We start from the raw sequence: 22,745 nt of genomic DNA on the forward strand, positions 1-22,745 counted from the left end.
ACCTCTCTCCCCTTCCCTCAGTCACTCCCCACCCTGTCTCAATCCCATCCCCTCTCCCTCAGCCCTCCTCCACTCCTTTTCTCTGCTCCACAACTTCTTACCCTTCCACTTACTCACATCCCTGTCTCTCACCTCTCCCTCATTCTCCCTCTCCCCTCACTCACTCACTCCCTCCCTCCCTCAGTCCCTCCCCCCCACTCAGTCCCTCCCCCCTCCCTCCCTCTCACTCATTCCCTCCCTCCCTCTCACTCAGTCCCTCCCTCCCACTCAGTCCCTCCCCCTCACTCAATCCCTCCCTCCCCCTCACTCAGTCCCTCCCTCCCACTCAGTCCCTCCCCCTCACTCAATCCCTCCCTCCCTCTCACTCAGTCCCTCCCTCCCTCTCCCTCAGTCCCTCCCTCCCACTCAGTCCCTCCCCCTCACTCAGTCCCTCCCTCCCTCTCTCTCTCTCTCTCTCTCTCTCTCCTCCCTCCCTCTCTCTCTCTTCCCTCTCTCGCTACTGGCTGCCACTGCCACCCGACGCCGCCGCCGCCGCTGCCACCCGATGCCGCCACCGCTGCCACCCGACGCCGCCGCTGCCACCCGACGCCGCCACCGTCGCCGCTGCCACCCGCCGCTGCCACCCGACACCGCCATCGCCGCTGCCGCTGCCACCCGTCGCCACCATGTTGTTTTTTTTTTTACGCTGGTTAAGACCGACGTCCTTGCCCACACATGTGCAGTAGAGCTGTGCTTTACTGCGCATTTGCGGGCCGTCGGTCATGGCCCATTTATAAGGTAGATAGGAATATAAGACATGCCATACTGGGTCAGATGAAGAGTCTATCAAGCCCAATATCCTGTTTCCAACAGTGGCCAATCCAAGTCACAAGTACCTGGCAAGTACCCAGACATTAAATAGATCCCATGCTACTAATGCTGGCAACAAGCATGGCTATTCCCTATTGATAAATAGTAGTTTATGGACTTCTCTTCCAGGAACTTATCCAAACCTTTTTTAAACCCAGCTGCACTAGCTGCCTTAACCCACATCCTCTGGCAATGAATTTCAGTGATTGTGCATTGAGTGAAAAAGCATTTTTTCGGATTTGTTTTTAAATGTGCTATTTTCTAACTTTGTGGTGTGCCCCCTAGTCATTGAATTATCCAAAAGAGTAAAAACGATTTCACATTTAGCATTCAAGTCTTTTCACGCACTGTTCCGGTGAAGCACGTGCCGACAGCCAGCTGGCTCGTTACTGATGCTCCAGAGAGCAGGTAAGTATGGGAAAAAAAATATTTAGAGGGGTTTAGGGATTGTGGGGAAATGGGGGGCAATTGGGGAGGTTAGGGGAAAAGGCAGGCAAGAGCGGACTGGGAGCAAACTTCTTTAACCCCCTTCCTACTCTGCCTTCCTTTTCCCCTTTATTGGAGAGGACTGGAGGGAACTGGGGAAAGACCCTATCTCATTGCTGGGCACGTTACAAAATTGCCCCCCTTGTGTGTGAGTTGGCACTTGCGCGCATATGCACGTTGATATACAATTGGGCACACATGTGCGTACGGGTAGTGGATTTTATAACATGCACGCTTCAACGTGCATATGTTGTAAAATCGGCATGCATACAGACGTGGGTATTAAAATTCCCCTTTGTGCCTCTAACCGAAACTCTGAAAGAAGAAAATGTCACATATACCTGAAACACAACAAGCTGCAAGCTATCCCAGCACTTATCATAGTAATCGACAGTCACTCACAAGGGAAAAACATGCAAAATATAGGGATCCTACTCATGCTCCTCCTCTAATGTAGAATAGATTATTTAATGCAGAAAAAGTGAAGACACAAGCTACATTAGTGAGATAGGCCTGATGTTGAAAGCAAGAGTTAATTCACAATTAACAAGTTCAAACACCACAGACAAGGCCAAGTTGGCACTTCTATGGAGATGCACTTTTCAAACCATACCAGTGCATTAATGACATTATGATTAGGATAATTAAAGGAAATGTAAAACTTTTTGAAGATAAATAGGGAAATGTTATAACTGCATAGGTTAGCGGAAAGTCTGGACATTGAAAAGTTCAGTGTAAGTGGGATGGTGTGCATACAGACTCACCTGCACAAAGTTGCCCTTGCTGTATCAAGGGGACAACTTGTGCAGATGAACTTAAGTGCATATTTTTTAAAATACAAAAGTATTTGCTTTAGTCCAAACTCTGCCGCAATTCTGTCCCCAGAACACCTATCCCTAGTACATGTAAAAGTGCATGTGAAATAGGGTTACACCTGACCTTTTGTATGTACTGAACCCAAGACAATAATATTTATGCACATAAAACCATGGTTATGCACATAAAGCCGTGGTTTAATCGCTTAAAAATCAGCCCAACATGATCAGATAGACAAAAAAAAGGACCCAACAATGATGATGTAAGCTCCTTAACAAATGATGAGGTGAATTTTAAAAGCTGGACATCTGCCAAAACCGGGACATGTGTGCACATGTAGGACATACATGTCTCCTCCCAATTTTATAAAGCAGGAGCATGCACGTGCATGTGAAAGTGCATGCACATCTCACGTCAGAGGAAGAAGGGGCATGGTGCGGATGAGGCACGGCCATTCTGTGGCCGGCCAAGAAAAGTGCGGGCAAGTACTTTTGCTCCTGAGTGCACACCCAGGTCCAGTGCCATGGAACTTACCTTTTGCCATGGAGGAGGTGTAAGTTAAAAAAAAACAAAACAAAACAGGCATCCCTGAGTAGTCTGCAGTCTAAAGAACCAGGGGGCCTCCAGCACGTGCCCTTTGCCACCAGCAATCCCAACTTATTTGATTTCCATTGCACCACTGGAGCTCATATCTGCTCGTACCCAATTTTACGCGGCTGTGCATGCCCACTTGCAAACCTGGGTGCACATATATGCGCTCATAGGGGTAGATTTTAAGATACGTGCGTGCGTCCGTGTGTGCGCGCTACTCGGCGCGCGCACATGGACACGCAATTTTATAACATGCACACACATGTGCGCGCATGTTATAAAATCAGAGATCAGTGTGTGCCAAGCCGCGCTGCCTTCCCCCATTCTCTACCCCCCACCCCACCTTCCCTTCCCTTCTGCTACCGTCCCCTCTCTTTCCCCCCTCCCTTTTTTTTGTGTTTTTCTTGTTTAAAACTGACTTCAGCCCTGGGGCTACAGTAAGTTGCACGCGCCGGCCGACTGCCAGTGCGCGATCCCAAGCACAGTGGCCATTCCCCACACCCCGCCCCCAGGCTGCCCTGCCCCCTCCCCTTCCCGGACCACCCCTTTTCGCAAGCCCCGGGAATTACATGTGTCCCGGGGATTTACGCGTGTCACCAGGCCTTTTGAAAATATGCCCGGCGTGCGCATGACCAGTTAACACGCGTAAATCCTCCAGATTTACGCGTGTAATCCCTTTGAAAATCCAGCCCGTAGGCTATTTTTTAACATACGTGTGTATGTTATTAAATTGACAGGTCCCTGGATGCGTGCCAATGCACACACTTATTGAAGTGTGTGCATTTTTTAAACCCAGCTGCACTAGCTGCCTTAACCCACATCCTCTGGCAATGAATTTCAGTGATTGTGCATTGAGTGAAAAAGCATTTTTTCTGATTTGTTTTTAAATGTGCTATTTTCTAACTTCGTGGTGTGCCCCCTAGTCATTGAATGTGCTTCAGTGTACCCCTTTGAAAGTTACCGTCTGCGAGTTATAAAATTATACTGATTGCCACATTCTAGGCATGTGTGAATTAGTTTGAAACAAAATTGAAAAACAAAACAAATAGGGACTAATTAGTTTCTTTTTGGGGCTCACGAAATGAATTAATAGAGTCCCCCAAATTAAACCAATCATCTTAATTTCATTCATTTGAGATAGAATAATTTCTATAAGTATTATAGTCAATGGACTCATAAAAATCACAGGAAAGCAACAGGCGCTCGTGTACAGAGAGAAATTGATACAGTGTAGAGCAGGCAGTCGGCAGAGAAGGGGAGGATGGTCACATTCTCAAGGAGATGAGAGGAATGACGTATCACAGTGAAGCAATTTGCCAGTCTAACATCGCTGCAGACCAGGTACAGTGATGTAGCTGTTTTTCTGTGTTCTTCGCACTGCAGTGTGGTACTGGCTCAGTCAGTGGGCACTGCAAAAACAATGCAAAATATTAAATCATTGTTGTAATCTTCACATCCCCAGTGACATAAAAACAATTATGTCAGTGATAGGGAAAGGCAGAGCAGATAAAATAATTGTAAATGTGTCCAAAATTGGTCAGATTGGCACTGGCAGTGCCAGCAAGAACCCAGAAAGTAGTGCCCGTAGAACAAACCATGAGGAGATCAAGTATGTGAGGAACATCCCAAGACTCAAAAGCAGGTTAACCACTTATCAGCAACAGTGCCAAGTAGCCCTGATGACATCTCAAGTGGCAAACTGGCACCAAAAGTGGCATTAGCGACTTAAGTCAACATGAAGGGGGAACATAAGAACATAAGAACATAAGAAAATGCCATACTGGGTCAGACCAAGGGTCCATCAAGCCCAGCATCCTGTTTCCAACAGTGGCCAATCCAGGCCACAAGAACCTGGCAAGTACCCGAAAACCAAGTCCATTCCATGTAACCATTGCTAATGGCAGTGGCTATTCTCTAGGTGAACTTAATAGCAGGTAATGGACTTCTCCTCCAAGAACTTATCCAATCCCTTTTTAAACACAGCTTCACTAACTGCACTAACCACATCCTCTGGCAACAAATTCCAGAGTTTAATTGTGCGTTGAGTAAAAAAGAACTTTCTCCGATTAGTTTTAAATGTGCCCCATGCTAACTTCATGGAGTGCCCCCTAGTCTTTCTACTATCCGAAAGAGTAAATAACCGATTCACATCTACCCGTTCTAGACTTCTCATGATTTTAAACACCTCTATCATATCCCCCCTCAGTCATCTCTTCTCCAAGCTGAAAAGTCCTAACCTCTTTAGTCTTTCCTCATAGGGGAGTTGTTCCATTCCCCTTATCATTTTGGTAGCCCTTCTCTGTACAAATCAGAAAAGGTGGCAGTAAAACCAACAAGGCACTGATAAAGGGGCCAAGCAGCCAAAAGAGTAACTTGCAAGATGTAAGGTTTGGTTATTATCACATTTGGAACATCACAAAAGATGTTCAAGAGAAACCATTTTGATGTACACGTGATAAAACTTAGAATACTGCCAGAGATTTCATGCAAAACCAGAAAATCAGAAAAAGGAACAGGCTGAGTGGAGCTTGAAGATGTGGGAAATGGTCTCTAAAATAAAGCAGCCCTCGCTATTTCCTTGGAAAACTTCCCCACAATCATCTTAGAATCCTTTGTGATGTGCTAAGTGTGATAATAAACTTTTCATTTGTCAAACTCATACTACAAGAACATCTAAATTCCACCCTGCACCTTGGGGGTCTTTGTGCCACTCAGTCCTGCTTCCACGCCCAGACCTTACAGCTTGGAGTTCCCTTTGCCACTGAGCCTTGCTGTCGTACCCCAGAGCTAACACCTTGCTAGTTTGGGGGGCTGCTGTGCACCTCTCATGGTGCTTTGGAGCCTTCCAGCCACTCCTTGTGTTGCTTGCTCCCTTTATCAGTGCCTGCCTTGGAGGTTTTACTGCCTTTTCTGCTTTGTCCCCCTTCATGCTGCCTTAGGATGAGCTAATGTCACTTTCATTGCCAAGTTTGCCACGTGAGTTGCCATCAAGACTTTATGGCACTGTTGCTGGTGCCCTCTTTTGGAGTATTGGGATGTTCCTTCCACTTTTTCAGCTTCTTTGCTCCTCTTACAGTAACTTGGTGGCATCCTGCCCGTGCTGTACCCCTTTGCCCCTTTTATGGAGTTGTAGGCTATTCATGCCACTTTCCAGTCTCCTCGGTCTTTCTAGATAACTTGGAGTTCTTTTCCCCTTCTGTTGATTTCTTCCCACAGGTTTTAAGACAATTGATTAGAAAACCCCTATTCTGAAGCCTAATATAGGCTGAAAATTACCTGTAATGTTTCATCCTTTGACTTTAATGGCATACAGAAACAAATGAAACCAATTTTTTTTTTTCATTTTGAAACTAAAGAAATGAATTAGGGTTCCCTTTGAAATGAATTTTAAAAAGAAACATTTTTTTTTCCTGCTGCACATGTGTACCACATACTAGGAATGTGCAGAGGGACGCCATACGTTGCATTCGGGATACGTATTCATCGGGTGTCAGATACGTTGTATACGTCCGTATGGCCTCCCGATACGGTTATATGTCTAATCCTATTTGTTACCCGGCTAAAATTAAATTTACTACAACCCCCCACCCTCCTGACCACCCCAAGACTTACCAAAACTCCCTGGTGGTCCAGCGGGGATCCGGGAGCACTCTCACACCCTCTGTACCAGTTCAAAATGGTGCCGATAGCCCTACCATGTCACAGGGGCTACCAGTGCCATTGGTCAGCCCCTGTCACATGGCCATCGGCACCATCTTGTGCTCCTGCCATGTGACAGGGGCTGACCAATGGCACCGGTAGCCCCTGTGACATAGCAGGTCAAAGGTTATCGGCGCCATTTTGAACTGGTACCGAGGGTGTGAGAGTGCAGGGGATAGTTCCCGGACCCCCCACTGGACCACCAGGGAGTTTTGGTAAGTCTTGGGGGGGGGGGGGATCAGGAGGTTGGGAGGGGTTGTTTAAATTGGGGGCCGAATAATTCGGCGAAAATTCCTTGTATCCGTGGGGAATCATGATACATTTTGCTTCCCCACGAATACAACAGATATTGGCACATCCGTTGCGGATTGCCAATACGTAGGGACCGAATGCACACCCCTACCACATACTAATCACTCATCAGCCCCAACACCACCCTCATCGCCCTTTTCCCTTCACATACTCCTTGGAATGCTTTTTATGGTTTATTTATATTTTCTGGTAATGACATCTTTAAATCATTCTATATTAGCCCGAGGGAGGGAGTATATTAGCTCTAAAATGATAGTCAAGATAGTCTAATAAAAAGAAATCACCTTTGTTTTTCTTTGTGTTATTTGGATGAGCATCAGGAAAACTCTAGTTGACCAAATAAATTATTGAAGTTAGGCTTTCTGAAATGTAAACCAAACTACAGTTCTGTGTTCATGGTAAAATGCATCATTATACAGTGTGCTACATTAAAACACAATGAGCTCTGTTCTGTAAAACTTCAGAATTGTGTAAGTTCATGGCATATTTTTTCTCCAGCTGCCAAAAGGCCATTCAGGCCAAACTTCGGGATATTTGGCAATGTTCCTCAGAAGTGTACCTGTTCTGCACACCTCCAAACTTTGCACAATATTGACTGATAATGTTATTAGCAAACAAAGAACAAACAACAAAGGTATTTATAAAAATATATTTCACAAAGTAGGAAACGATACAGGAGTTTCTCTGAATACAATACATGGAGTAAATAAATGATAATAGAGCTTTAAAGCAAAGTAGAAAGTTAAAATGATCTGCATGTAATAGTTTTATTTTACAATCTCTACTTCTAAATGGCAAGTTTTCATTACAAATTGAATGACTGCAGCTTATATTGCTGTTGTTTCTGTGTGCAAGAGTTCCTGTGCATAACCATGAACATCGTAGAAAGGAAATGCTATTAACATAAGCATTAAAATTATGTACACACTGGATTCTGCTCTAATATGGAGAACTATAAGCATGTTTATTTTATTTTTATTATACTGTGTAATGTGTGGATTTCTAAAAGTCTAAAGTTTTAAATATTCACATGAACCTGTTTACTTCCAGTTGTTTGTGCTTTTAGTAAAAAAAAAAAAACCAACACTATATATTGTACTACAGTTATGGATAAAATATAAAACTGTCAAAATTCTCCCTGGAAAAGGTTTCATTGCTGCCAGCCTCTGCTAAAAACTCAACTTTTGTAAATATGCAGGTTGCTCACTAAGAAATCACCTGCCACAATAATATTTTATAGCTCAGAAATGGTCTATGTATTTCATATTTATTTTATATTTAGAAAAAATAAATCTAGAGAGTTATTAGTGGATACAATTTAGTTTTTATATAATCTCTCAATTTATGATTATTAAATTTAATAAATAAAACATCAATAAAATATGTATCCTAAATATTGAGCAAATAAGTTAAATTTTAGCAATAAAATTGAATTTGTGTTGTTGCCCATTCCTTGCAGAAGGAGAAGTGAAGGGTATAAATAATATTTTCTGCTGAAAAATAGGTCGTGTTTTCTATTTGGATTCCCCCTCTCCCCCCCACTGTTAAACATTTTATACATTAGTAGAATCTGCAATTCCATTACTGGAATGGAGCTAGAACATGTGAATATTTTAAGGCTTGCTATAACATTTTTAAAAAATGATATTTTGTGGTAATGTGGCCACCAGTTATGTACAATTTTATGGTCACTGCACAGTTGAGGCCAGTTGGGAGTTACAACATCATTTACATCCATCATTGTAAAGAACAGATATTGCTTCAAAATCATGTGGTGTGATCTGTGTTGTCAATATGGAAACAAACCATACTGACCGGAAGTATTGTTCCAGAGCATATCTTTTCAGGTCTATTGTCTAGAGAACAATTTGTATCTTCTATTTTCTTCATTTATAGCAACCTTAGGTCTAACTTCTTATCTTTTTGGTGGTCATAGCGAATACTGAAGGTCCAAAGACTTCTAGATACTCCACAAAAGTTACTTCACATTCCACAAGACTCATAAACCTCCTAACACATACTTTTTTTGGTTCCACATTACAATGTAGTTGATTTTATAGATGACTGGCGCTAAACTTGCCTCTAAAACAAATGGCCACATCAGCCATATCTAACAATAGTGACCCTAAAATATATAATTGTCAAGTCAACAGTGTAAAAGTTTGTAATCCAATGTCAAGTTTCTTTGTCGCTTTCTCCAACTGAGTAAAGTTCTCCAAGTCTTTTGAAACGAGGACCCCATTCACTGAGGTAGTCAAAATTTTGATCTGAGTCTGATGTAGAAGACTCTAGGGAGCTAAGAGAACCAGCCATTGATCCTCTTCCTTCATAACCATAAATCTGAATAGAGTCATATGGAGGTGCAGTTGGGTCATTGTCAGCCTCATGAAGCCTTACATTAATAAATTCATCAACATCAACACCATTAGGAGCTGAAGCATGCCCTTGTCTGGGCATAAATTGAAGATCTGGTTTTATATCCTTTCGTGGCAAAAATCCATTAATTCCATCAGGGTTTTGTAATGTTGCAATATCAAAAGCTTCTGTGTCCTCTTCTCCACCTCCTTCATCATCATAACGAATTATATTTTCTCTCACGTCTTCATCATCTTTAATGATGAGAGGTTCATTTTTATGTCTTCGAAGGGTTACAAACAGCACTACAATAACTAAAAATAAACAACATTGATTTATTTTAAAAAAATATAGTGATGACTTTGACAAAGTAAACAAGTTCAAAAAAAGGTTTTTCATGAAATTACCAAATATATCAATACCTAAGGAGAGCTGCACGCTACATTAAAAGCTGCAGTACTAGCAAAAATAAATGTTATACAAATAAGTTGGAAATCAAAGCAAGCAAAATCATTTTGAATTGTATTTCATGAAATGACATTAGATTTAATTTGTGAGAAATATCTCCACTTAGTCACTCCCATTATTTTCAGTCTAAGGGGGTTCATTCACTAACTTGCATTAGGCCATTTACAGCACGAAAAATGCTGTTAAGACACCCACCAAAACTCCTGATGGCCCCGAGTAAACCCTGCCACAAAAGTAATGAAAAAGCCTGGGGGTCTTCATAGATCCTCCCCCCCCCCCCACACCCACCCACACACACACTTCCACTGCCCTTAGAGGCTACCATTGCTACAAAATAAAAATAATTAAATTATCTGAGCAGCACAATTACTGCCCTCACCCCAACCCTTCCCCTTTATTATAAAAAGTAGGGTGATGGAGGCTGAGACCCCCAATCTCAACCTATCCTAAACTCTGGAGTCTTTCCTGTACACATAAAAGATCCCTGCTTGTCTAGTGGAACTCCCCAAGACTCCTCCATTCCCAAATTGATACTTGGTGTTCTAGTGGACCTCCACCTCTTGGAATCATCCCTTACCTACTAAGGTCACCCTAGTAGTACAGCGGGATCACAGAGTGCCCCCTAGGATCTATTTCTGGAAGCAGCCATTTTCCAAATGCCACCACCTGTCTTTGCCCCATCACATAATGGGGCAAAGGCTGGGAAGTTCCATTTTGAAAAAAATGGCTACCTCCAGGCTTAAAACCTAAGAGAGTACTCTAGGCTGCCACTGGACTATCAGGGTGACTTTTGTAGATAAGGAAGGTTCCAGTGTGGTCCAGGGTGGGGGTCCATTAGACAACCAGGGATCATTTTGTGTGTAAAGGGGGGAGATCTGGGAGAGTAAGCTAGAGTGGGGTTAGGGGATCCAGTCTCTAGGATCACAATTTTTGTGATATAGGGGAGGGGGTTGTGTGGTGAGGGGGTGGGGCTTATGCCAATTTATAAAAAGTACATTTTTTTAAATTTTGCAACATCAACTGACTTTAAGGGTGGCAGCAGTGGGTTGATTAGACAGGATGTTTATGCAGACCCCCAGGGTTTTTCACTACTTTCATGCAGCTTACTTAAGGCCATCATCCCATTTACGCAATGGTGGCCCCATAGTCCCAAAGCTACCGTCACTTGTTCATACCAGGCCCTTTACCACCATGGTATTTTTTCTTGTGGTACAATACAGCATGGAAAATATCGAGTCACTGTGGTATTTTTTCCCATGATATTTTACAGCGAGAAAAATTACTGCATGTTGTCACAAAGTGGCAGGGTCATTTACCACAACTTTGTGACTCCATACTGAAGCTTAGTGAATGAGGCCTGCAGTTAGAGGTAGGAAACTCAGAGTTCCACCAACAGATCTGCTTTTCAGGATATCTACTATGAATATACTTACCATAGAGGCAGTCCATGTAAATATATCTTATGCATATTCATTGTGAATATCATGAAAACCAGTGGCACTTGAGGACTGGAGTTACCTAACTCTGATTTAAGTAACTGGCTTACTTTATGCCAGGGTTCATAATTCTGGTCCTTGAGGTTTACAAATCGATTGGGTTTCCAGGATATCCCTATCAAATATGCATGAGAGATATTTGCATGTACACTGTCTGAGTTGTATGCAAATATATTTCATGTATATTCATTAGAGGCAACCTGAAAGCCTGACTGATTTGTAGTCCTCGAGGATCAGAATTGCTCACCCCTGTCTTATGTTAAATTTCATTAAAACCTTAAGTAAGCATGATTTTTACATGAGGATCTAATGAAAATACTCAGGAGAAGAGGGGAATTAGGGTTGAATGACCATAATGAAAGTTAAGACTTTTTATCACATTTGCGGCCAAATTTTAAAATGGCCATGCGTATAAAAAAACAGGGGTTATGCACGTGGCTGGGCCTTGTGCACCATGCGCATTTTCAAAGAGGCCCAGCCACACGTGTAACCTGCATTACGCGCAGAAGTGCTGAGCCCAGAGAAAGGGGCAGTCCAGGAGGCGGGGAGGGGCGGAGCTGGAGGCGGCTGATACAGCGGCCATTTGCCACTGTGCCAGGAAAGCGCATTCCAGCAGCCTGCCGGCATGCACAAGTTGATACTGCTCCTGAAGAGGAGCAAGAGGTAAAATAAAAATTTGGGATTAGATAGGATAGGGATAGGGTGCGGGGAGGAGAGGAGAGGAGAAGAGGGGGGAAGGTCAGTTAAGTGGGTTGAAAAGTTCCCTCCCAGTCCACTCCATAGTTGGAGTAGACTGGGAAGGAACTAGGAGAGGCCTGATCTCATCGCCATGCGTACTTTTACAAAATTAGGTCTCCCTGCACACGCCACCAGCACATGCGCGCCTAGATTATAACATGTGAGCACCGGTGAGCTCATGTGCTCGCCGGCTCACACATATTATTAAATTGGCACGTGCATGTGTGTGCGCCGGGATGCGTGCATGCACCTTTTAAAATCTACCCCTTAATGTACAACATTTAAGGCATCAAACAAAGTGGGATAACTAAGGCAGAATAAAAGCACATGAACTCAAGATAATGACTAGCTGATGCTTTGCAGAATATATTACTTTGAAGTTGGAATATGAGTAACAATGTTGTATGATTGGATTCTATACCTTTTGTAGGCAACAAGCACAGGCCTGTTTTACAATACCAGCAGATTGAATATGTAAGACCAAGGGTTATATATAAGCTAAGCTTTTTTTCTTCCATAGTCACAGAATGTGAGAAGCCATTTAGAAAATATGGTACTATGGATCCCCCAAAAACGTTTTAGAGCCAGAGGGAAGTTTTCAGGAAGTTTTCAATTCTTTTTTCTGTTAAAGAGATCATAAAGTTGCTGTCATAGTATAAAGCAAAGCTTTTAAGTAGACTGTAATATTTTAAGATATTTTCAAGAAAGACTTGTTCAATGCTAGAATATTTCAGATCATTCACTGACACCAACTCACTTGGAGGATGATGTTCTAAATGGAGAAAAACTTCATAAAGTTCACTTTGCACAATAAAATGTGAAATAAATTATTTGTACACTGTTTCCTGTTCCACAGCATGAAGTAGACTGCAAGATTTAATCCTTCACAAAAAAATATTTTGTGAGTAGATTTACCATGCACAGTTTCAATTTTATAGTTAATGACCTGCTGTGGTATAAATTTTTCTAAAGCCGCTCATTAAATCTTAGCATAAATAATTATATGACAGTTTGCAATAACTACAACTCAATGAGGTGTAAGGAGTACTTTTACAAAATTTCCTGCACAAAAACTTTGTATACTATTTTTCTACTGGGCTTACTTGCATATAAGTTCTAGTAGAAAACTTGTGTGCACTATTTTACATACAGCACACCAAATTTTTCTTAGTTTAGTACATCAGCCTCCTACTATGCGGCTGCTAAAATTGTTCAGTCATTTTTTATTGATTGCTTTTATCCAAACTCAATTGGTTTCTAAATCCTGTTGCTACTTTAGAAAGTCAAAGGTCCAGTGCTTCCTTCAGCTCATTGTTAATTTAATCCCCCAGAAATTAATTCACAGCACTTCCGATGGACTAAAGCAGGCTATTAAATGTCTCCAACAGAGAAGGTCAAACAAAAAAAGAGTTTACAAATGAATATGGCAGCCCTGCAAGATGTTTGCAGGATCATCAAATAAGTTCACTTTCTAATAAAAATCTGATGCAGATGCCTTGAATCAGTGAAATCATGCTTGGAGTTCAAAAAGATCTGCCCAATTTTGCAAAATGTGCAGCAGGCAGAAGGGCAATTTTGTAACAGAAGAGTAAATCAGAATACTTTCCACACATTTTCTGGGAAAATCCAAAACGCTACCAAACTTAAGGCAGATAGAAATTCATTTGGTTCAAGTTTGACTTGAATTTTCTGCAGGTTTGTAATCTCTTAGATCAACTGAAATATTTGCATCAGTGTCTTTAGTAATGATATTCCATGAATACAGAACTTATATCCACTTGAGATCTAAAAGATTGGTTCACATTTGATTTCTTTAGCACTGAAGGCAAATACATTGTGCTTAATATATATATATATATATATATATATATATATATATATATATATATATATATATATAAGCACAATGAATTATTCTAAACCTCTGCAATGTAGGAAACAAATCAAATATACACAAAACATTTTGAATGCAAATACCATATTCCTTTGTTCAGTCAGCTCTGAACTTTGTATGCTTTATTCAAAAAAATGCTGTGCTTATCATTTCAAATTTTGTCATCCCCTGAGTCAGCATAATCTGGCATCAGATCATTCAAATTTTAGAAAAAGAAAATAATTTGCTAAATAATCCATTTTCCCTACATCCACAGTGCATTATTAGTTCACCTTACATCTCACCAGTCATAAAGCTTGATGTGATTTGATGGATTTTATTTTCATAATCCATCTTCTATTCTTATATTATTTCCATATATTAGAAAATAGCTTGTCCATAGGATAGTATTCTTAGATTTGATTGTGTTTACTTAGTCATTTATGAACCAGAAAAATTTTGAACAGCAGGCTGTAAGTAAAATACATACCTAACAGCAAAATGATGCATGCTAATATTGCAATTAAGGCTCCCATACTGAGGCCAATTGGAAGAACATAAGCTTCAACATTACAGGACTGGACAACACCATCACTGCTACAACCACAGACCCGAATGGTGAGGGTGCTGGTGCTGCTCTGGGGAGGATTTCCACTATCACTTATTATGATTGGTAAAAGATATACTTCTTGCTTCAGACGGTTGAATCCACTATGCTTTGCCAAAATGCTGAGGGAATTATCTGGAAAAGTGAAAATTTAAATAATTTCACCATTTTAAAATAGCTGCTGACAGTAAGGCATTTTTTTTTCTAGTTCATAAATCTTCTGCATAAATACACATTGTCCATGCTTCCTCTCATTCATGCATATAAAACTCTCTGAACAAACTGAGGAGGCCTTGCATGTCAGCACATTCACACAGACTATATAATACGCTGTCTACACGCAGTGCTTTTAAGGTTAAAAACAGTCTCAAGATCTGACATTAGCAAGTTCCATGGAAACTAGTGAATAAAAACTAAATGTTTGCAGCAAAAATGCATGAATATTTCTTTCTAGTCATATGGAATAGATTGTGAACCCATAATTAATGAGATACTGCATTTCCAAGATAGCAGTGGTATCTTACTCACTTTCAGGTTCTTGAAGACTACAGACTGGTCAAGTTTTCAAAATAACCCTGATGAATAGTCAGCAGGTACATCGGCATGCTTTTGGTGTAACGATCAAGTTAATTTAGCATTTTTTTTGTCATCTCTGAAAATAAGATCTAGATGCTGCTCTCTTTGATCATAAATAATACACTTAAAGTCCTGTATACAGGCTAGAATCTAGTTATTCTTGTCTCTCACATTTTATTGGTGATGGGAGGAGGGGGATCAAAAGGTTTCCTTCAGATTGTTCTGCTAAAAAAATCAAAAAGGTAGCAATATTTCAAAATAAATGAATAAAACCAAGGAAAAGCTGATTATTAGCCAGGGATGTTGATTAATGCTATATTTGTCTAGCTGTATTTTCCACATAGTAGAAAATATATAAAACCTTCAAAACACTCTGGTAGCATATTACCAGTATAGACCTTGTCTGCACAATTTGGAGAGCATATAAAAAAAAAGTCAAGGAATATTTCTTAATTATTCACAAATTGTTGTATAAAATATTATACAACCAAGTACTGTATTAAAACATCAGTTTTTCAATGTGGCCTCTCTTCTGCAAAACTCAGACGTATGCAAAACATTATGCACAGGAGTAAATCTCTGTTGGATCAAGTCATATCAGTCCCATGTGACCTGTACACATTTTTTCTTTTTTTTTTGCAGAATAAGGAAAAATTCCACAGGCTGGATAATTCCAGCAAGGCAGCCACTCAGGACTTTTACAGAATAAAATCCTTTGGGATTCACTCTACAAAACTTGAGCAAGTTTGTCAGCAGTGTCATGAACATTTGTCCAATCCTACCTAGAAATAATGTTCTTTTGCACAAAGGGTAACAGACTGTTATGTGCAGAAAAGTCCTCCTTTTGGCAAACTGAACATGCAGCAACACAGAAAAAGAATTCTCCAGGGACTGAGGAAAAAAGAAAAAATATCTGTTCCTTTTTATAATATTAATAGGCCATGTCACTGTAAGGGGAGGGGGAAGGAAGGCAAAATTAGAGCCTATAGTTTTATTAATGTCTTGGAGAACTTCAGCTTTGCCTAAGTCTTTCACTATTACCTCTTCTTCTACATTAAATTGCCATATTTAATCCTGAAAGTCAAAATAGTAAAGGAAGTTTCAGATGGGTTTATCTATGTTCCAGTTCTGCTGTAAATTGTAGTTATGCTATTTTACAAAATTAGATTATATTGGTGAAGGTGTTATGCACAAGATGGCGCTGGCCATCCATTGCTCCTACCATGTGACAGGGGCTGACCAATGACACCGGTAGCCCCTGTGACATAGTAAGGTAAAGGCTATCAGTGCCATTTTGAATACCGGCAGCCGAGGGTGTGAGTGCAGGAGATGGCTCCCGGACCCCCCACTGGACCACCAGGGAGTTTTGGTAAGTCTTGGGGGATCAGGAGGGTGGGGGGTTATAGTTAATTCAATTTTGGCCGGGAAACTAATAAGAATTAATGCATGAACATATCGGTGGCCCCCCTTGCTGAATGCAATGCATCTGCCCCCCGACGAATACAAATACCGACTGCAACCTATGGCGTCCCTCTGCACATCCCTAGCAGGTAACAGCCCGACGCATGCTGCAGGTTATAAAATCAGGATTAATGCACGTAAATGTTGGCTCTATCCCAGAATGCACCTGACCCACCCTATTCTGCCTCTTTTTTACATGATTAAAGATATCTGCGCATCGGTACTTGTACACATATGTGTGAGGTTTGTAAAATAGCCCTTGAGTGCATGAGCGTAAGCATCTGTGACTTTTTGCATGCACTTTGCTTTTAAAATTCACCTTTAAGTATTATAGACAGGCATTTTGAACTGGTTTCAATAGCACTGATATGCCAAGGAAAACATACTAAAAAATGAATATTATTATTTGAAAAATTATAAGCCAATACATTTACAAACAATATTACATGCATTTAATTGGTATATTAATAATACTTATTTATAGGCTCCAAGTTTGTTTTTTGCAGAATTAGAAAGGATTTGCAATTGCTAATAAAGGCTATAGCATCACAAAAGGACTGGAAGGAAAGGAGTTTCAAAATGATAAATCAGACTGAAACCCTTGGAGGCCAGGCATGCTGGTAAAAAAAAAACCTGATTATATGTGCGAATTAAATATTGACGGCCCACAGTCAGCTGTATCCATTCAAAAAAATTGTGGAGGAGTATCCTAGTGGTTAGATCAGCAGACTGAGCAACAGGGAAGCTTGAGTTTAAATCCCTTAGATGTTCCTTGTGACATTGGGCAAGTCACTTCACCCTCATTGCCTCAGGTAGAATCTTAGGACTGTTTTCCCATAGACATAGGAAAAAAAAAGCCTTAGTAAATCAGGACCTTAGATTATAAACCCTCTGAGGACATGGAAAATACCTGCTGTTCTTGAATGCAACTCACCTTGAGCTATCAATGAAAAAGGCATGAGCTAAAAAGATATATATAGATATATATACACATAAGCAAATCCAGAGAAAGACAGAAATATCAGATAGAATCTCCCCATTCTCCCAAAAATGATCATAAAAAGATAATGGGGTTCCTAACTTCAGAAGCATGTGCATACTTTTCAGTGTCCATAAACCCTGTCCGTTTTCAAACTAAAGGTTTCTATGTGCTTTGCTTTTTAACATTAGCTTATGCAGCTAAAAGTATGTACGTTCATTTTATCAATGTTGAATGAAGACATAAAGTACTAGGGATGTGAATCGTGTCCTCGATCGTCTTAACGATCGATTTCGGCTGGGAGGGGGAGGGAATCGTATTGTTGCCGTTTGGGGGGGTAAAATATCATGAAAAATCGTTAAAAATCGTGAAAAATCGAAAAATCGAAAAATCGAAAAATCGAAAAACCGGCACATTAAAACCCCCTAAAACCCACCCCCGACCCTTTAAATTAAATCCCCCACCCTCCCGAACCCCCCCCCCAAATAACTTAAATAACCTGCGGGTCCAGCGGCGGTCCGGAACGGCAGCGGTCCGGAACGGGCTCCTGCTCTGAATCTTGTCGTCTTCAGCCGGCGCCATTTTCCAAAATGGCGCTGAAAAATGGCGGCGGCCATAGACGAAAAAGATTGGACGGCAGGAGGTCCTTCCGGACCCCCGCTGGACTTTTGGCAAGTCTCGTGGGGGTCAGGAGGCCCCCCACAAGCTGGCCAAAAGTTCCTGGAGGTCCAGCGGGGGTCAGGGAGCGATTTCCCGCCGCGAATCGTTTTCGTACGGAAAATGGCGCTGGCCATACGCGTATGGCCGGCGCCATTTTCCGTACGGAAAATGGCGCCGGCAGGAGATCGACTGCAGGAGGTCGTTCAGCGAGGCGCCGGAACCCTCGCTGAACGACCTCCTGCAGTCGATCTCCTGCCGGCGCCATTTTCCGTACGGAAAATGGCGCCGGCCATACGCGTATGGCTGGCGCCATTTTCCGTACGAAAACGATTCGCGGCGGGAAATCGCTCCCTGACCCCCGCTGGACCTCCAGGAACTTTTGGCCAGCTTGTGGGGGGCCTCCTGACCACCACGAGACTTGCCAAAAGTCCAGCGGGGGTCCGGAAGGACCTCCTGCCGTCCAATCTTTTTCGTCTATGGCCGCCGCCATTTTTCGGCGCCATTTTGGAAAATGGCGCCGGCTGAAGACGACAAGATTCAGAGCAGGAGCCCGTTCCGGACCGCTGCCGTTCCGGACCGCCGCTGGACCCGCAGGTTATTTAAGTTATTTGGGGGGGGGTTCGGGAGGGTGGGGGATTTAATTTAAAGGGTCGGGGGTGGGTTTTAGGGGGTTTTAGTGTGCCGGCTCACGATTCTAACGATTTATAACGATAAATCGTTAGAATCTGTATTGTATTGTGTTCCATAACGGTTTAAGACGATATTAAAATTATCGGACGATAATTTTAATCGTCCTAAAACGATTCACATCCCTATAAAGTACTGGCATGTCTCCTACCTGCGTATATTTCTGAAACGTAAATGTATGCATGTAGTTTTGAACATGCCCTCCCTCAGAACACCATTTCTTAATACTGCTAAAAGTATGTATGTCATGAAAGTATGCGTGTACTTTAAGGAAACTGAGAATCTACTCACATAACTTGTATTACACAGATAGATCCTGACTAAGGCCTGGATTTTCCATTTTCGCAGAGAATGGAGAATCCCGGCGGTAATGGGGGGCAGGGGGGCGGGCCTGCGAAAGCCGGCAGCGATCGCACCACCGTGGTGTTATCGCTGCTTTCTTTCGCACCCAATAGCACCACCATGAAAGGTGGTGCTATTGGGCTCGCTACTGGTGGCGATAACGGGTCTTACCTTATCGCCGCCAGCGAAGTTACCGCCGCATTCGCCTCCTCGTTGCCCAACTCCTCCCGTCCCCGCCTTGACTCTGACCCCAGAAACCTATCGCACGTGAAAAGGGACTTTTCGCGTGTGATAGGCTTACAAAATAACCCCCTAAGTCTTTGAAAATGTAACCTTTTTATAAACCCAAAATTTAGAATTATAATAGTGCAGATTCAGTGGTAGGGCATTAATTAGTTCATGGACTTTTTGTAAATTATATTTACAGCACATATTCATGTCAATGCAACAAATGATGACAAAGCTCCATACTATTTCATTTGTCCAATAATTCACCATCCATTAGTATTTGAGACATAATGGAACCCCCAACAGAAACACTGGTGCATGACTTAGGCAAGGGTTCTGGACTTACTACACTGCTATATTATATGAAGGGCTGGATTTAAGAGTTTTGTGCCCATAGGAGATTTGGAGAATGAGGGGTAGGATTGACATGTAGGGAGTCCCTTGCCCCTACCACCCCCTCAAAGTTCCAGAGTGCCATAACAGTACCCCTATAAAGTGAATTGCCAGAGCAGGCCCCCTTGGCACAGTTGCATTCCCTTTTGGCCTTGTATTTGCTATCGTAGGTGGTTCCATATATTACCTATGCCTAAATCCAGGCCTGATTATGTATGCGTTCAATAAAACATAGAACTCAGATTTAGTATGCACATTGTAGAAATGAGCCTTGGATAAAACTCAAGAGAGAACTTTGGAAGAGTGGAATATATTAGAACATAAGAACATAAGAAATTGCCATGCTGGGTCAGACCAAGGCCACAAGAACTGGCAATTACCCAAACACTAAGAAGATCCCATGCTACTGATGCAATTAATAGCAGTGGCTATTCCCTAAGTAAATTTGATTAATAGCCTTTAATGGACTACTCCAAGAACTTATCCAAATCTATTTTAAGCACAGCTATACTAACTGCACTAACCACATCCTCTGGCAACAAATTCCAGAGCAAGTGAAAAAGAATTTTCTCCGATTAGTCTTAAACGTGCTACTTGCTAACTTCATGGAATGCCCCCTACTCCTTCTACTTTTCGAAAGTATAAATAACCGATTCACATCTACTCGTTCAAGACCTCTCATGATCTTAAAGACCTCTATCATATCCCCCCTCAGCCGTCTCTTTTCCAAGCTGAACAGCCCTAACCTCTTCAGCCTTTCCTCATAGGGGAGCTGTTCCATACCCTTTATCATTTTGGTTGCCCTTCTCTGTACCTTCTCCAATTCAACTATATCTTTTTTGAGATGCGGCAACCGGAATTGTACACAGTATTCAAGGTGCGGTCTAACCATGGAGCAATATAGAGGCAGGATGACATTTTCTGTTTTATTAACCATTCCCTTCCTAATCCTAACATTCTGTTTGCTTTTTTGACTGCTGCAGCACACTGAGCTGACGATTTTAAAGTATTATCCACTATGATGCCTAGATCTTTTTCCTGGGTGGTAGCTCCTAATATGGAACTTAACATCGTGTAACTACAGCAAGGGTTATTTTTCCCTATATGCAACACCTTGCACTTGTCCACATTAAATTTCATCTGCCATTTGGAAGCCCAATCTTCCAGTCTTGCAAGGTCCTCCTGTAATATACCACAATCCGCTTTTAATTTAACTACTCTGAATAATTTTGTATCATCTGCAAATTTAACAACCTCACTCATCATATTCCTTTCCAGATCATTTATATATATATATATATATATATATATATATATATATATATATATATATATATATATATATATTGAAAAGCACCGGTCCAAGTACAGATCCTTGAGCATTCCACTGTTTACCCTTTTCCACTGAGAAAATTGACCATTTAATCCTACTCTCTGTTTCCTGTCTTTTAACCAGTTTATAATCCATGAAAGGACATTGCCTCCTATCCCATGACTTTTTAGTTTTCTTAGAAGCCTCTCATGAGGGAATTTGTCAAACACCTTCTGAAAATCCAAATACACTACATCTACCGGGTCACCTTTATCCACATGTTTATTAACCTCTTCAAAAAATGAAGCAGATTTGTTAGGCAAGACTTCCCTTGGGTAAATCCATGTTGACTGTGTTCCATTAAACCATGTCTTTCTATATGCTCTACAATTTTGATCTGAGAATAGTTTCCACTATTTTTCCCAGCACTGAAGTCAGGCTCACTGGTCTATAGTTACCCAGATCACCCCTGGAGCCTTTTTTAAATATTGGGGTTACATTGGCCACCCTCCAGTCTTTAGGTACAAAGGTTGATTTTAATGATAGGTTACAAATTTTAACTAATAGATCAGAAATTTCATTTTTTAGTTCCTTCAGTACCCTAGGATGCATACCATCCAGTCCAGGTGATTTGCTACTCTTTAGTTTGTCAATCTGGCCTACTACATCTTCAAGGTTCACAGTGATTTTGTTCAGTTTGTCTGACTCATCACCCCTGAAAACCATCTCTGGAACTGGTATCTCCCCAACATCCTCATTAGTAAACACAGAAGCAAAGAATTAATTTAGTCTTTCTGCAATAGCCTTATCTTCCCTAAGAGCCCCTTTCACCCCTCTGTCATCCAATGGTCCAACCGACTCCCTCACAGGTTTCTTGCTTGAGATATATTTTAAAAAGTTTTTATTATGAGTTTTTGCCTCTATGGCCATCTTCAATTCAAATTCTCTCTTCTCCTGTCTGATCAATGTTTTACATTGACAATGCTTATGTTTTATCCTATTTTCTTCAGATGGATCCTTCTTCCAATTTTTGAAGGATTTTTTTTGGCTAAAATAGCCTCTTTCACCTCACCTTTTAACCATGATTGTAATTGTTTTGCCTTCCTTCCACCTTTCTTAATGTGTGGAATACATATGAACTGCGCCTCTAGGATTGTATTTTTAAACAATGTCCTTGCCTGTTGAATACTTTTAACCTTTGCAGCTGCACCTTTCAGTTTTTTCCTATTTTCCTCATTTTATTAAAGTTTCCCTTTTGAAAGTTTAGTGTTAGAGCTGCAGATTTACTTATTGTCCCCCTTCCAGTTATTAGTTTAAATTTGATCATGTTTAGAGATGTGAATCGTGTCGTCGATCGTCTTAACGATCGATTTCGGCTGGGAGGGGGAGGGAATCGTATTCTTGCCGTTTGGGTGTTTAAAATATCGTGAAAATCGTTAAAATCGTGAGCTGGCACACTAAAACCCCCTAAAACCCACCCCCGATCCATTAAATTAAATCCCCCACCCCAAATGCCTTAATACTTCATCAACTTTTGGAGGGAAGTACTTACTTGCCCTAAACCAATGCCAGGAAAACCGGTACACTAAAACCCCCTAAAACACACCCCCGACTCTTTAAATTAAATCCCCCACCCTCCCGAAACTCCCCCCCCCCAAATGCCTTAAATTACCTGGGGGTCCAGCGGCGGTCCGGAACGGGCTCCTGCAATTGAATTGTGTTGTCTTCAGCCGGCGCCATTTTGCAAAATGGCGGCCGCAAAATGGCGGCGGCCATAGACCAACACGATTCGACTGCAGGAGGTCGTTCCGGACCCC

General features: G+C 41.6%; 1 protein-coding gene across 2 annotated transcripts in view; it reads right to left on the reverse strand.

The window, feature by feature from the left end:
* Positions 1 to 8,139: 8,139 nt before the first annotated feature.
* Positions 8,140 to 22,745, reverse strand: part of CDH8 (cadherin 8) — a 515,521-nt gene continuing 500,915 nt past the window's right edge. For both annotated transcript variants that reach the window (XM_029608175.1, XM_029608174.1), the window contains 2 exons: positions 14,174 to 14,425; positions 8,140 to 9,422 (listed from right to left, as the gene is read on the reverse strand). In XM_029608175.1, coding sequence (XP_029464035.1) covers positions 8,929 to 9,422; positions 14,174 to 14,425 — 746 coding nt within the window. In that variant the 3' untranslated portion in view covers positions 8,140 to 8,928. The remainder of the gene's footprint in view (positions 9,423 to 14,173; positions 14,426 to 22,745) is intronic.

Source organism: Rhinatrema bivittatum, chromosome 7 (genome assembly GCF_901001135.1).
Source record: "Rhinatrema bivittatum chromosome 7, aRhiBiv1.1, whole genome shotgun sequence".
NCBI lineage: Eukaryota > Metazoa > Chordata > Amphibia > Gymnophiona > Rhinatrematidae > Rhinatrema > Rhinatrema bivittatum.